The sequence below is a fragment of the Nyctereutes procyonoides genome, unplaced genomic scaffold (genome assembly GCF_905146905.1).
Source record: "Nyctereutes procyonoides isolate TBG_1078 unplaced genomic scaffold, NYPRO_anot_genome, whole genome shotgun sequence".
Classification (NCBI taxonomy): domain Eukaryota; kingdom Metazoa; phylum Chordata; class Mammalia; order Carnivora; family Canidae; genus Nyctereutes; species Nyctereutes procyonoides.
In genome coordinates this window covers 153,585-167,212 of record NW_026575146.1, presented here as the reverse complement: position 1 = coordinate 167,212, position 13,628 = coordinate 153,585, and the positions used below count along the sequence as shown (strand labels likewise).

The 13,628-nt window shown below is 41.1% G+C and overlaps 1 protein-coding gene across 7 annotated transcripts in view; it reads right to left on the bottom strand.

The window, feature by feature from the left end:
- The window catches only part of ADGRG6 (adhesion G protein-coupled receptor G6), a 137,357-nt gene extending 124,434 nt beyond the window's left edge, over positions 1–12,923 (bottom strand). For 4 of the 7 annotated variants that reach the window (XM_055311100.1, XM_055311104.1, XM_055311106.1 and 1 more), the window contains exons 1-2: positions 11,200–11,517; positions 3,395–3,495 (exon numbers count right to left, since the gene is read on the bottom strand). In XM_055311100.1, coding sequence (XP_055167075.1) covers positions 3,395–3,495; positions 11,200–11,201 — 103 coding nt within the window. In that variant the 5' untranslated portion in view covers positions 11,202–11,517. Of the gene's footprint in view, positions 1–3,394; positions 3,496–10,786; positions 10,861–11,199; positions 11,518–12,337; positions 12,495–12,913 lie in introns of those variants that run through there. The other 3 variants (XM_055311103.1, XM_055311101.1, XM_055311102.1) reach the window with 3 other exon arrangements.
- Between the last annotated feature and the right edge of the window lie 705 nt (positions 12,924–13,628).

Sequence of the window (13,628 nt, the reverse complement as noted above, 5' to 3'; positions counted from 1 at the left end):
ATATACATGTAAAACACATTCAAGTTTTGTAATACAACCTAGTACAAATCTGATATTGTTCAGCGATTTGTTTTTTAACTTAACATTATCACCGACCTCTTTTAAAGCCAATATAGACAGTTTGACCACATTGTTTTGAATGACTGCATGATATTTCATAGTATTAATGTAAAATAATTTATATAGCCATGCCCTTATTGAAGAACAATTAAAGTCTTTGCCACATGTTTGCTTATAGTTATAAGCAACTATAGTTATAGTTATAGTTATAGTTAACATACCAGTACATATTTCTCTATATATTATGTTTTTTATTTCTGTAAAATAGATAACCTACATGTGGGAGTCATATATCAAAGAAAATACAAATTCCTAATTTTTAAAAAATGTTGCGTACTTATTCTTCCAAGGGACAGAGCCAACAGTGTTACTATGTGCCCTATCCCCAATAACTCTGATAAGACTGGATACAGATATTAGCAATGTTTCTAAATATTCTCAAGCTACTGGATTAAAAAAAATCATGTTTTATTGTATTAATTTGCACCTCTGCGGGATTAGTTTAAATATTCAGCTGTTATTTTGTTGTAGTTCCTATTGAAAGTTATATTCATCACTTCTCAAGAGACAATAACATTTTGTACATTCCTTTTTTAAATCCTGAAGGGCACAAACCTCTGTACTACTTGCTTTATAAATTCCCCATGAAACTATAATTGTTAACTTATCTACTAGAAGACCAAACCTTGCAATTCTATTACTTGAATTAAACAAAGATGTTATCCAAATTAAATTACAGGATTCTAATTTTTAATCATCTCAGCTAAGTGTCAGTCTTAACAATAAAAAGCGGTTTTGCCAAACCTCTACCTGAGCTATTTCAGCCAAATTACCAAAGCCTTAACAACCAAGGGAGCAACCAAAATCTATATATTATCACTAAAGGGTAACATGGTAAGAGAGTGGCAAAGGGGTGCCTTTGGGGGACAGGAAGGCTTATCTGAAGTGGTAATAATTAAGATCAGAGTGTCAAAAAAGAACCAGGTGTGAGCAGTTAGGAAGAAAAGGGGGTGAGGGAGGCACGGTCAAGAAAGAGATGGACCAACATATCTAGAAAATTGTAAGGTGGGAGAGAACAGCAGGATATAGTAGGGTGGACTGTACAGATTGAAAACGAAGTGGATTTTGGGATAGGAGGTAGGAATCAAGAGTCTTATTTGCACCTGTGAAGTTTGAGGCCATTATATATCCAAGTATAGATATGGATAAGCAATCCCAGAGGTGACTCCAGGGTCAAGGAAGAGGACAGGGCTGACAATACAGATTTAGGAGACATTGGCATCAGGATGCCATTAAAAGCCACTGGATTCCTTAAGGTCACATAGGGGTCATCGAGGGGTCACTCATGAAAATGTCAGAGAGTGCAAACATTGAGATACCACATCACAATTAAGCATCAAATGTTCTCAAGAATAGTTATTCAAAATTACACTATGACTTAAAGATAAAACTTTGAAAAGCAGATATATATAAAGTTTTGATATGCATTATTTTAGGGAATCTCATACTGAGTTGTAAGGCAAAAATTTTATATTAAAATACCAATAATAATCCCCAAAGTATTTTTTGTGAGTTTAGACACTCATGGCTGAAGTAGTGGCATTCTGAGTGAATCATTGCTTCCAGGTATATAGATACATAGCATTCTGGGTTCATTAGTAAACACAGATTACCATCAGTCACAAAGCCTTACATGATGCACATAAAGTATTTGGTAATGAAAGAAATTTTTAAAAAAGATTTCTTGTATGAGACAGTAACTTAAAAACAGACTTAAGGACTTTGATTTCCATGACCTTGAGAATGAGTGCCCCCTTAAATTCTGCAACCCAGGGGCTTCCCTGGCCCCACCCTAGTCCTAGCCAGTGCTGACTTCTTTTAATTAGTCTGAGAACATGTGTTTCATTTCATTGATTCAAGTGATTAAAATAACGATGTGGGTATTTCAATTAAAATGTTGACATCAAAAATAAAAAGTTTCAATTTAAACTCTGAAGAAGCCTCCAAAATCGACAAAGGCCATGACCTAACAAAAATGAAAGTAAATAGACCTCGACTAATTTTAATATCATAATTTATTATACATCATGTAATTGGTTCTTGGAGAGTCATTTTTGAAAGCTGAGAAAAAGTCTAATACTGGAACCTAGTTAATCCAATGTATATTTATTTTAAGTTCTCTTTACTTGTTTCTTTTTCCTCTTTTGGCAATGAAAGTAAAGAGTGGCTTTATCATGAAACTGAAACAAATACACAAAAGACTTCAAAGATCAGTTTTGTTTTGAAGCCATTAAACAAGTGCCAGGAATTTTCGAAGTTAGTAGCTGAAACTCTTAAAATACTTGATGGCTTGGAAAATCATACTTATATATTAAATACAAGTTGAATTTCTCAATCCATGAATAAACAGTTTTAGCAGATAATCTATTTTCATGATTCATTAAATTTAGGATTTTTAACATGCAGATATATCATATATATGGAATGTATAAAATCTTGATTAAACCCCAAGTAATAAATACATAAGACTACCTGAGTAACAATTTATTCTAAAAACAAATATAGTAAACTGAAAGAAACAGCAATTTAAAAAAGCGGGAAAACAAAATGGACTTCCATGAAATGCAATTTGCTCAGAAACAAAATCAGATAATCGTGGAGAAACACTTTTAAATATCACTGACATTCTTCAGGTTCTGATAGGCTCATTCACATAATTAACTGTTTATAGAAAATTTAGCTTGCAACAATAGGCTCTTGTTTCAAAGTTCAGAAAAAAATTGTAATTACAAATATTTGATATTTTTACTCTAAAAATACAATTAAAATGAAATTTTTCATATCATTTTAAGCCAACTAAATAAACTTCATGGTCTAAATACTTAATTTCAAATTCCTGTCTTAAACTGCAACTTGGTAAGAAAATCAGGATAAATACAAACAGCAAAGTCTATACTTTCCATAAGTAACTACATGAAAACTTGAAAAGTGAAAGAACTGAATACTGTATATTTATTCAATAGTAGAATAGCTAGCACATTTTTAATGTCAGACATGTAGCTATCTCATCATTCCATATGGGTTGGATAAATAAATAAAGCTAATAGAAATGCAGCAAAGATTAAAGAAATACACTCGTCAGAAAACAGAACAATGATCAACATAATAGTATTCACATGGAAGTCAGAGAGGCCATGGACAGTAAAAGCCTGTAAGGACAGAAGCAGAGAAAAAGACAAGAAATAAAGTTGACTTAAGTAAGTAGCACAGTTGTACTGAAGGCAATGCTATCACTATTAAATTCAGGATTTGAAAGAGAAAAAGTCTTACTTACCTGAAAGAGGAACATACACAATACATAAAGCAAATAAGAACAAAAGAGAATGTGGCTTCCATTTCCAATGACAGTTCCACATTTGATCTGAGTGAAACATCCTGCAACAGAAGAAAGCAACCATCAGGACACTCAGTATTCACTAAAGCGTTAGGACAATAATAGTCATAGTGTAGATTTTCAGCAGAGATTGGAAAACAGAAATCATTTTCAACCTTGCTTCCAAATAAAGGAGGAACTTTAGAGATGATAAACCAAATCACCTCTTTTAGCTAATTAGGCAAAAGAAAAAAAGAAATTCACGCATGTCATTTGCACTTGCTGGCACCTTCCTTATCAGAGTCTAGGTATAATAGGTGATTTCCCAATGAAGATGGGGAAAAATTCAGATAATTCAAGTTCATTTATTAAAAAGTAAAGCAATTTCAGCTTCAACCTTCAGCATCACGAGTCATATGCCCATCTAGATGGCAAGAGGATTTTATACCAATCTCTTCTAGAATCTTCCAAAAATTTAGACTTAAAGGAAATGTTTTCATTTTATAACATCTGCTGCTTTACAAATGGAAACCGTTAAGATAAATTTTCCAATCATGTGCTTTCCCCTAAGAAAAAGCAACAAAGCACTAATATGCAAAAAAGAATAATTTCCTTATAAATAACAATAGCCTTCAATGTTTGTAAATGCCTAGTAAACACCAAGCATTATAGAAACTAGTATATGGCATTACGTGGAGGGTTGCTGCTTTGAAAATTCTCAAATAATTATCCATACAATGGTCTGATCTTTAAACTTAAAATTGTACCTAATGATATTTTAGATAGGAACATCCACATTATCTTGGCTTCAAACAGTGGTAATGATACCTCGCATTGGCTTAACCTCATCAAAACAGGTAAGCCTGTGAATGGGGCAGCAAGTATAAAGGTCAATCATCAGAAGGTCCATACAGGGACTCGTAAGCATAAGAGCCATCAGGCAGGAAGATGGTAAGAAATCTCCAGATCCTAAAAATCTCCAACTATGGGAGTTACCATCCAGGTGATAACTGAGAGTCTTTTTATTTCTAAAAAGAGAAACAACTAATAAGATACTGTAGGATCACAGTAATACTTTTTTTACCTGAAGGTTGCTTACCTGGAGTAAAATATGTAATACTAAACACAAAACTAGAAAAGTAGGAAAGGGAATACTCAGACAAGCAAAAATAGTCATCAAATGATTCCTGCACTCGCCTCAAGCCTTCATTTCCAATCTATCCTTTACTGTCCGAGACCACCTAAGCAGCAGAGACCAAGCTCTAGAGTCGACAAGAGAGTCACTGATATTTGTGAGCTATGCCACCCTTGGGTAATTTCCTTGACTACCCTGCACCTCCTATTTTTCACCTGCAAAATAGAAATGGCAATTGAACCTAATCCATAGAGTTGCTGGATGATTAAATCAGATCACATCTTTTAAGAAAGTGCCTGACACTCAGCAATTGCTCAACAAATATTAGATGTTATTGGGGCACCTGGGTAGCTCAGATGGTTGAGCATCTGCCTTCAACTCAGCTCAGGTCAAGATCCTGGGGTCCTGGGATGGAGCCCGGCATCAGGCTCCCTATGCAGCAGGGAGTCTGCTTCTCCTTCTCCGTCTCCCTTTTGCCCTGCTCTATTTTTTTCTCTCTCTCAAATGAATAAATAAAATCTTTAAAAAAATATTAGCTGTTATTATTGCTACTACCATTCCAGTATAATTGTGGTTATTCTGTCCACAATTAAATCAAAAGAAAAGGCTTAAACAAGAACAGACAATAGGATGTCATAAACCAACACCCATCAGTTGAGTTTGGGACTACTTCTGTATCACCTTGGAACAGAAACGGGAAAGGATGATTCATGTCTGCCATGAATGCAGAAATTTTGAGTACTGTCTGACATTCATGCCATGTTTTTATATTCACCCAACTAGAAGTTCTAGCATCACACAGCTCCTAATGGAAATTCTAAACTGGCAAAGCTTAAGACCTGAAGAGTATTTTTCTGAATGGAAGGTAGGTCTTAAAACACATTTATCCAAAATAATTGAAATTTAAAGCAATGTTACTACTTATGAGAAGCAACATGCCACTGTACATCATAATAATATATAATAATGATGAATGTGAGCTCTGGAATAGCAAAATTACAACCTGGTGCCTCTATTTATTGTGTGACTTCACAGGCAAGTACTTTAAACTCTGGACTATTTCCTCTTCTGCAAATAGGATACCATCCATCAAAAAGATAGAGATAATACTACACGGCACTTAGTAAAAGCTTTAAAAAGGGTAGATGATAGACTGCTGTTACATGGAAAGTTCACTCATTTGGAAGGATGGGTCCATTTCCCACTGATGTTGGATGAATGAGGTGTTTCCCATTCATGCCATGGATGAATGAGTATGCTCCTAAACTGAGGCCCAGGAAACTGAGGGGCAGACCAATCAAACTTGGCTGCCTGCTATACCACACACAGTCAGGAGTGTCATCAGCCTGAGAGAACTCCCAGTTTCCTAACCTTTGGGGCATATGACAATTTTCCTTTATAAGTATGGGAATAATGGTCTCCTCTTAGACTTATGTACTCTCTAAACAATCCTCAAGGAATCATGTTTGTTAGCTTTGGCAACATTCAATACTATTTATTTCATCATGCAACTCTGTTTTGCTACAACAGGTTCTGACATTTAGGGATTCCATAATCAATCCTGAAGCTGTTTTACAAAATCTGCCTGTAATTCTTTCAGACAAGAGCTGCAAATGATGATCTGGGGCTTCATGTGTTCTGGTTCTCAAGACTCCATCACTTTGTATTGAAAAGGAACCCAGGATAGGACAAGTACTTAGAACCAAACTTAAACCACATGGCAAGTCAACTTTCATCCAGTTTACTGTTTACTGAAGAACAGAAACAAATAAAGTAAGAATAGAACAGAGGAAGGAAAGCACTGTGTGTCTTCTCAGGGGATCACTTAGCAAAGACACATCCTTGAGATTCAAACAACTTTCTCACAAGAACGGAAAATCCTGAACAGGGTTACTAAGGTTCTAAATGGGAACTACAAAAAACATAATCCTGTATTACTTGAATTGTAGCCTCAAAGTTCTGAAAAGAGAAAGAACTTTTTTTTTTTTTTAGAGTAAAAGAGAGCCATCCATGGACTTCTACCACCTGAAAAGAATCTAAAAATGATGCAACAAAACCTATCACTTCACAGACAAAAACAATACAACATTAAACCACTTGCCAACTGGGTCACCTGGCTTCCTAGTCACTTGTCCTTTTTGAGAACCAAGCTACCTCTACTGCAAACCTGCTCCCCTTTTCAAACTGCATAGGTGACAAAATACAACATGCTTAAGTCCTATTTCAGGAGCTTTAGAACTTAACCCTTCCACAGGAATTGTTTTAACGTCAATGCTCCCCTTGTAAATGTGATTTAAACCAAACATTATCGGGACTCCTTTGGCTCAGGGCGTGATCCTAGAATCCTGGAATGGAGTCTCACATTGGGCTTCCTTCAGGGAGCCTGCTTCTCCCTCTGCCTATGTCTCTGTCTCTCTCTGTGTCTCTCATGAATAAATAAAATATTAAAAAAAATAAAATAAAAATAAATAAACCAAACATATCACTGAAATAGTCTGTAATCTAGACAACCTACCTACTATCTTGCACCTCTTTACTCCTGCTGGATCCCTTAAAAGTCAAATTTAAAGAGAACTCAGTGAGGAAACTTTGAAATCAGTTGAGTAATTGACATGGCACTAATTCTATTATTAACCACAATGGTCAGAATTACCGCATTCCTCATATCCCAAACGTATTCATTTTTGTTTTTTTCAAAGATTTTATTTATTCATTCATGAGAGACAGAGAGAGAGAGAGAGAGACAGAGACAGAGAGACAGAGTCACAGGCAGAGGGAGAAGCAGGCTCCATGAAGGAAGCCTGATGTGGGACTTGATCCCGGGACTCCAGGATCATGCCACAGGCCAAAGGCAGGTGCTAAACTGCTGAGCCACCCAGGGATCTCCCCCAAACATATACTTATGTTAAAATTGTCACCAAGGGGCATGGGGAGTGGCAGCGAGAGTACCATAATTCTTCTAGAGTGAAAAGAATGTAATTTGGTTTACTCAAGTCTGTGCTCATAATTGTATTTCTTCTTCTGGTTAAAGATCATGTTCCTGAGCTCAAGCAATGAATAAGAGAAAGTGCTATTCTATTACTCAATTCAAGTTATTTTATTAAGTTGTGTTTACCCCCACTTTGGAAAGGTAAAAAGGTTTATTCTTCAAATCTGCACACATCTTGACCCTTATTTGAGCAGACATAGCCACTGTTCCATGACTGGTACCACAGGTGAAATTAAAAGGCAACCCTGAGAAACACACCTGAGTACATGTAAAACTGGGAATGTCTGAAAAAGAATACTGTCTCAGTATTCTGGTTGTGGTATTGTACCACAGTATGCAAAATGTTATCCCCGGGAGAAACTGAGTAAAGGGCATGGGATCTCTACCACTTCTTCCAACTGCACGTAAATCAACAAACATCTCAATAAAATTTTCAACTAAAAAAGTAAAGCCTGAAGCCATGATGTATATAATTTACTTAATGTGAGTCAGGAAAAATACTGTGTGCATCTACTGAGAGTAGTGGGTGGAGGGAAGAAGGATGGAAAATAAAACAAATGGGGTAAACCTTTACATTAAGTGATTCTGTGTAAAGTATAAACAGGTGTTCTTTGTATCATTCTTGAAACTTTTCTGTAGGTTTAAAGTTATTTATAAATAAATTTCCACACACCCATCCAATTTACACTGAGGTGTATCAACGTTTATATCATGATACTCCCATCACTATTATTGTTTCCTCATCACCAGTTTTACCGAAGTACCATCTCATTTGGATTTCCTTTACTTGGGTTGGCATGTTCATCATTTTTGTAGTTTCTATTATAATAGAAATATTTTTCTTACTAATTTGTGATTTCTTTTTACCAATGCTAAGCCCTTGTCATATTTGCTACCAATGTTTCAAACACAGCAATTCTGAAGTTTTCCTTAAGGCATTCTAAATAATTCCATCCTGAGTAATGCTTTAAGGGAAAGTAAGGGGATACTCAGGTAACCACGCTTAAGTTTTATTGGCGTTTTTAGTTACCACTGAAAAGTCCTTTTGCTGTCTTCACGCCAGCCACCCAGTATGCATCGCAATGCCATCCAACGTAGATAATGTAACAATGGCATCCAAACAGAAAGGAAATGGAAGGATACGGTTTTTTTGCCTCAGCATGCCACACACATTGAACAAAGTCTTCTTCTATTTAGTCTAAAGTCTAAATTGTCTCTAGAAAGTTTTAATCATCCCATCAGAAATGTAAACTCCGTAAGAGATGGGCAGTTAGAAAACGGTCAAGTTTAAGGAAGTGGTTGTCAGTTTATTTTTAATGTATAAACTGATTCTCTTTCAAATCATTATTTCCAGAAATCAGAGTGACGTGTCCAGTTAGGCAGTAAAACTACAAGCTTCTAATATTTCCCATAAGCCAAGAGACAATAGCCTCTTTCACCATTCATATTGGAAAAGCACAATGTCATGTAATTTATATAAGCCATAAATGGAACGAACGGGAGCTCCATGAAGCTTGAGACCAGCTAACAGGAGCCTTGCTAAATCTATGAAATTTCTTAGGATATGAAAAATATGTAGTCACTATAACTCCAAGTATATTTATAAAATCTGTAATTTCATAACTTGAGTGTCACAACATAGTAATACTTTCACCGCAAAGAACGGGCAGAAAATATCTTAGTTTGTATGCCTGAACCCATTAAGATTTAAATTTAAAAGATAATAGAGTTTGTGTTCCACATTGTAACATTTTTCAGTAAGATACTAAGAATATTTACTTTGGAAAGGTTGGTATTATTTCCATTTATTCTAACACACTAATATCTAAAAAGAATCAGATCATCTTAAGCCATTCCACGTGAATCATAAACAGCAAAATGGTAAAAGAAACAGCTATAATCTGGCAAGAAATGGAAAAACTTTCAGTCCAAAAAGCTCAATAAACTCAAATCAGGATGCTAAACTTTATATTTTATGTGATTAAATATCCGTATCTTTATATGACAGAAGTTTTAATCAGATGCAATTCAAATGAGCTACATAAATTAATTACATAATGAGGAAATCTGTACATTACCTGCAGTTCAGGTCCACATATTTTATTTTAAAAATTGGTATGCACACTTTTTTTCATTTCCCATAAGATCTAAATTACCTAGGAAAGCTGAAAGGAAGCTAGGCGAATATCTGCTGTTAAAAACCTTACTATGCTTTCAGGAAAAACTGATGTTTAAAACAAATTCACATTCATTCAAAATGTGCCGCCTGCATATGAGAACAAGTCTTATGTGGGGCTGTTGGCTGTATCCCAAGGTAAATTATTTCAGGTTATACCTTGCTGATTCCACGGGCATAAATGAAACCTTAAAACTCACAGGTGTGGAATTACTTCACATGCAATTTTAGCAGAAATAAGTAGTTCTTTTCTAATTATACTGCTCACTACCAGGAACAGAAGGGCAGAGTGCTAGGCTTGCAGTGGGCACTACTCTTCCTGTTTTAAAACTGTGTGCTGGGTGGGGAGAAGAGGAGACACTGGGAGGAAGGGAAAGACAGGGCCTGAGGCGCAAGTCTTCCCAGGTATGAAGCTGAAAGAGGAGATTTCAATGGAAATGCTTAAGGATCCAGTAGCTGGGGGAGGGAGGGGCAATAAGAATTTCTAGAAACACTTGTATTCTTGTGGAAGGGAGCAAAATGTCTGTCAGGGTATCTGCGCAAGAGTAAAGAAAACACCAGGGCGAACGTTACAGATTACAAGAAAATTAACTTCTGCATTGGCCGCAAAAACAGGCCCTTTTTAAGAACAATCCTTCTCTTTGCATTCTGGATGTGCTCAGTGGCCCTTTCTCAGGGTCGCCCTGAGGAATCTCACTGCTTCCATGGTCACTCCATTAAATCAGAACCTTTGGGACTTCTCTGACCATTCCTACCCCTACGTCCCCCACCTCTAATCCAAGGCAAGTCGCCTTCCAGGCCCCATCCCGTAAAATGACATAGTCCTTCATTACTCATTAATCTACGAAATACAACCAAGAAACTTCTCTGCGCGCCTCTTTCTTTCTTTCTCTTTCTTTCTTTCTTTCTTTCTTTCTTTCTTTCTTTCTTTCTTTCTTTCTTTCTTTCTCTTTCCTCTTCTTAAACCATTCAAATAACTCAAAGATGCAAGAATAACTTCTACAGTCGGGGGTGACAATGTGTAAAGTCAACATTTTCTCGGGATACCAGTACCTTCCAAGCCCCCAGGTGCTGATCCAGGATCGCTCTTTCTTGGCAGGGCGAGGCCCCTGGATGGAGGAGCCGTGCCTGTTAGCCCTTGTTTGATTTGACTCGAAAACACGTTTTCCCCATTCTTGAAGCCCTGCCCTTTTTTTTTTTTTTTTAATGCTTTCCACCGCCCAAATGTGAGGTTTACCTCTCACTGGAAAAAAAAAAAAAAAAAAAAGCCAACCGCACACACATGTCACAGCTCCGCCTGGCAGGACCTGCTCGCTCCTCCGCGCCCCGGGGGCCAAACTGAAGACAAACCGGTTTATTCGTCGATGCGGTCCTTACAGAATCATTTAGTGGGGGGAGGTGGGGGCGCGGGGGCGGATGCAGGTAAAGGTGTGAAGGAGAGATCTCAGCCGCAAGGTGAGACTTACATGCCGGCATCGCTGCGCTGAGGTCGCCGGGGCCGCGCAGTCCCGTCCGCGGCCTCCCGGCTGCGCTGCCCGCGTGCCCGCCCCTCCTGCACGCTCCTGCACGCTCCTGCCGGCGGGTCCCCGGCGGGTCCACGGCGGGTCCACGGCGGGTCCCCGGCCGGGGCGGCGCCAGGTGGAAGGCCCCGCGGCCGGGTTCGAGCGCCGGCTCCCCGCGGCCCGGGCCGGGCGGGGCGGCAGGTTCCTCCTCGCAGGCAAGTCGGAGAAAAGTTAGGGCGACGGGGCGAGGGCGAGGGCGAGGGCGACCGCGGGGCGCTCGAGCGCTCTGGGCCGGGCGGGGGCGGGGGCGGGGGCGGAGGGCTCTGACCCCGCGACTCGCGGGCGTTGCACGTGGTGGCGCTCCGTGGCCTCGCCCCCCGTCCCCCCTCCCCTTCCCCCTTCCCCCTCCCCCTCTCCGCCCCCGCCCCCAGCCCGCGGGCTCCCGCCGCGCCCCGGGCCCGGGCGGGGGGGGCTCAGGTGCGGCTGCCCCGGCGGCGCACGGCGTCTGGCCCAGCCCGGCCCGGCCCGGCGCTCCGCCGCCCCCCGCCCCCGCCCCCCGAGCGCGGCCGCCCCACCCAGGATCGCCAGGCCCGGGGCCGAAAGAAGTGTGACCGCGGGGCGGGGGAGGCGCGCCCCACGACGGGCACCCGAGAGCGCGGGGGGCGCGGGGGGCACCTCCTCTCCCCCCCCCCACCCCCCCACCCCCCCCCCCCGGCCCGGCCGCCGCCTCGCCGCGCGGGACTTCTCTTGTCCTGCCGGTCCCTGCCCTTCCCTTTCTGTTTCCTTTGCCCCGCTCCCCTCTCCCCTCTCTTTCTTCCTTCCCTTGTTCTCTCTAAAACTTGGAGCGGAGCGGGAAGTCCGTGTGCCCTCCCGGCGCCCTCGGCCCCCGGCCCCCGGCCCCCGGCCCCGCGCCTGGCGCTGACCCTCGCGCGGGGACGGCCAGCGCGGTGCTCGCCCGCCGCCCCTTCCCCACGCGGAGCGCCGGGGCCGCCACGGTGGCCGCGCACTTGGCCTGCTCCCGCCCCCGCAGCCACCGCAGATACACCTGCCGCCTGCTCCCGCTGATCGGCCGACACCCAGAGCTCCATGAATCGATATTCACCCTTTTGCCTAGAGGTCCGTCTTCTTCACTAAATGCCTCTAAATTCCGGCGCGGAGTGCTGATCCTTAACACCCTTTGCCATTGCCTCTAGTTTGAGTTGTTCACATCCCATCCAGAGAGAAGTATTGGAAGGGGAGGTGGGTCCTGCGATATGAGAGGGAAGCAGACTCGGGGGTGGGGGTGGGGGTGCTGCCCGTGGGTGCAGAGGGATTCAGTGAAAGCAAAACTTGGTATGACTAGTGACAAACGGCTTGGTCGACAGTTTTGATTGAGTCCATCCTACCAGAGCCCTATTACCTCACTGGGACTGAGAGCTAGGACTAGATAAGTTGCGCTTTCTTTTAAAATCGGCACCATTAAAAAAAAAAAAAAATGCGGGGGGGGGTATTACCAGGGGGCTGGGAAAATGTTCATATAACATTTCATTCAGCAGAATTGATTTGCAAATACAAATTCAGTTACTCATTGGGGAAAGTTCACTGCCTGGACTCCAGGGCTCCTACAAAGTAGCTAACTGGCGAAGAAAACTGGACACACCTCCTTGGTGATGAGAAGAGAAAAAAGAAAAGGACTCACACTTGGAAAGTAGCTCCCTTCCCCTCGTGAACTGAACTGACGGAGTTAATCCGTGAAATGCTGGAGGCAAATGTTCTGGTGATAGAGCTGTGCTCCACACCCAGAGCCAGAGCAGCCCAGCTTAAACTGTGAGCATGCACATGCACACATGCACGGGCCACAGAAGTGCCAAAGAATTTATATAACATCGATTGGCTAGTGATAGAAAACTGTTGGGGTGGAAAAGAAGTAGAGCAGGACTTGAGGATAGACAGCTACTGGCAGAAAGGAAGCTGGCACACTGCCACCAGATTCAGAGGCTTGAGAATCCAGGGTGTGTTCTTCTTGTGTTCACTCTTATCAGTGTTTATTTTGATGAATAAACAGTTTAATTAATGGAGACATTGAATTTAGCACCTAAGGGAAACTGAAGATCCTCTGTCCCATGCTCTCTTAACAGAACGGGAAATGAAACCCAGAGATGTGAGGTCGCCAGTAGCTAGCTAGAAGTGGCCTGGGGCTAGGATCCAGGCCTTCCAATTCAAATCAATCTCTAGAACACCAGAACATCCTAGGAAAATTTAAGTTCCACTCATAGAATTTTCTTTAGAGCAACAATATTTATTATTTCTCAGTTTAGGAAAGTGAGTACAGTTTAGCCCAGTGTCTCACAAGACTGGCTAAGGCTACAGTATCACCTGAAGATCTGACCGAGGAGCATGCTGCTTCCAAGCTC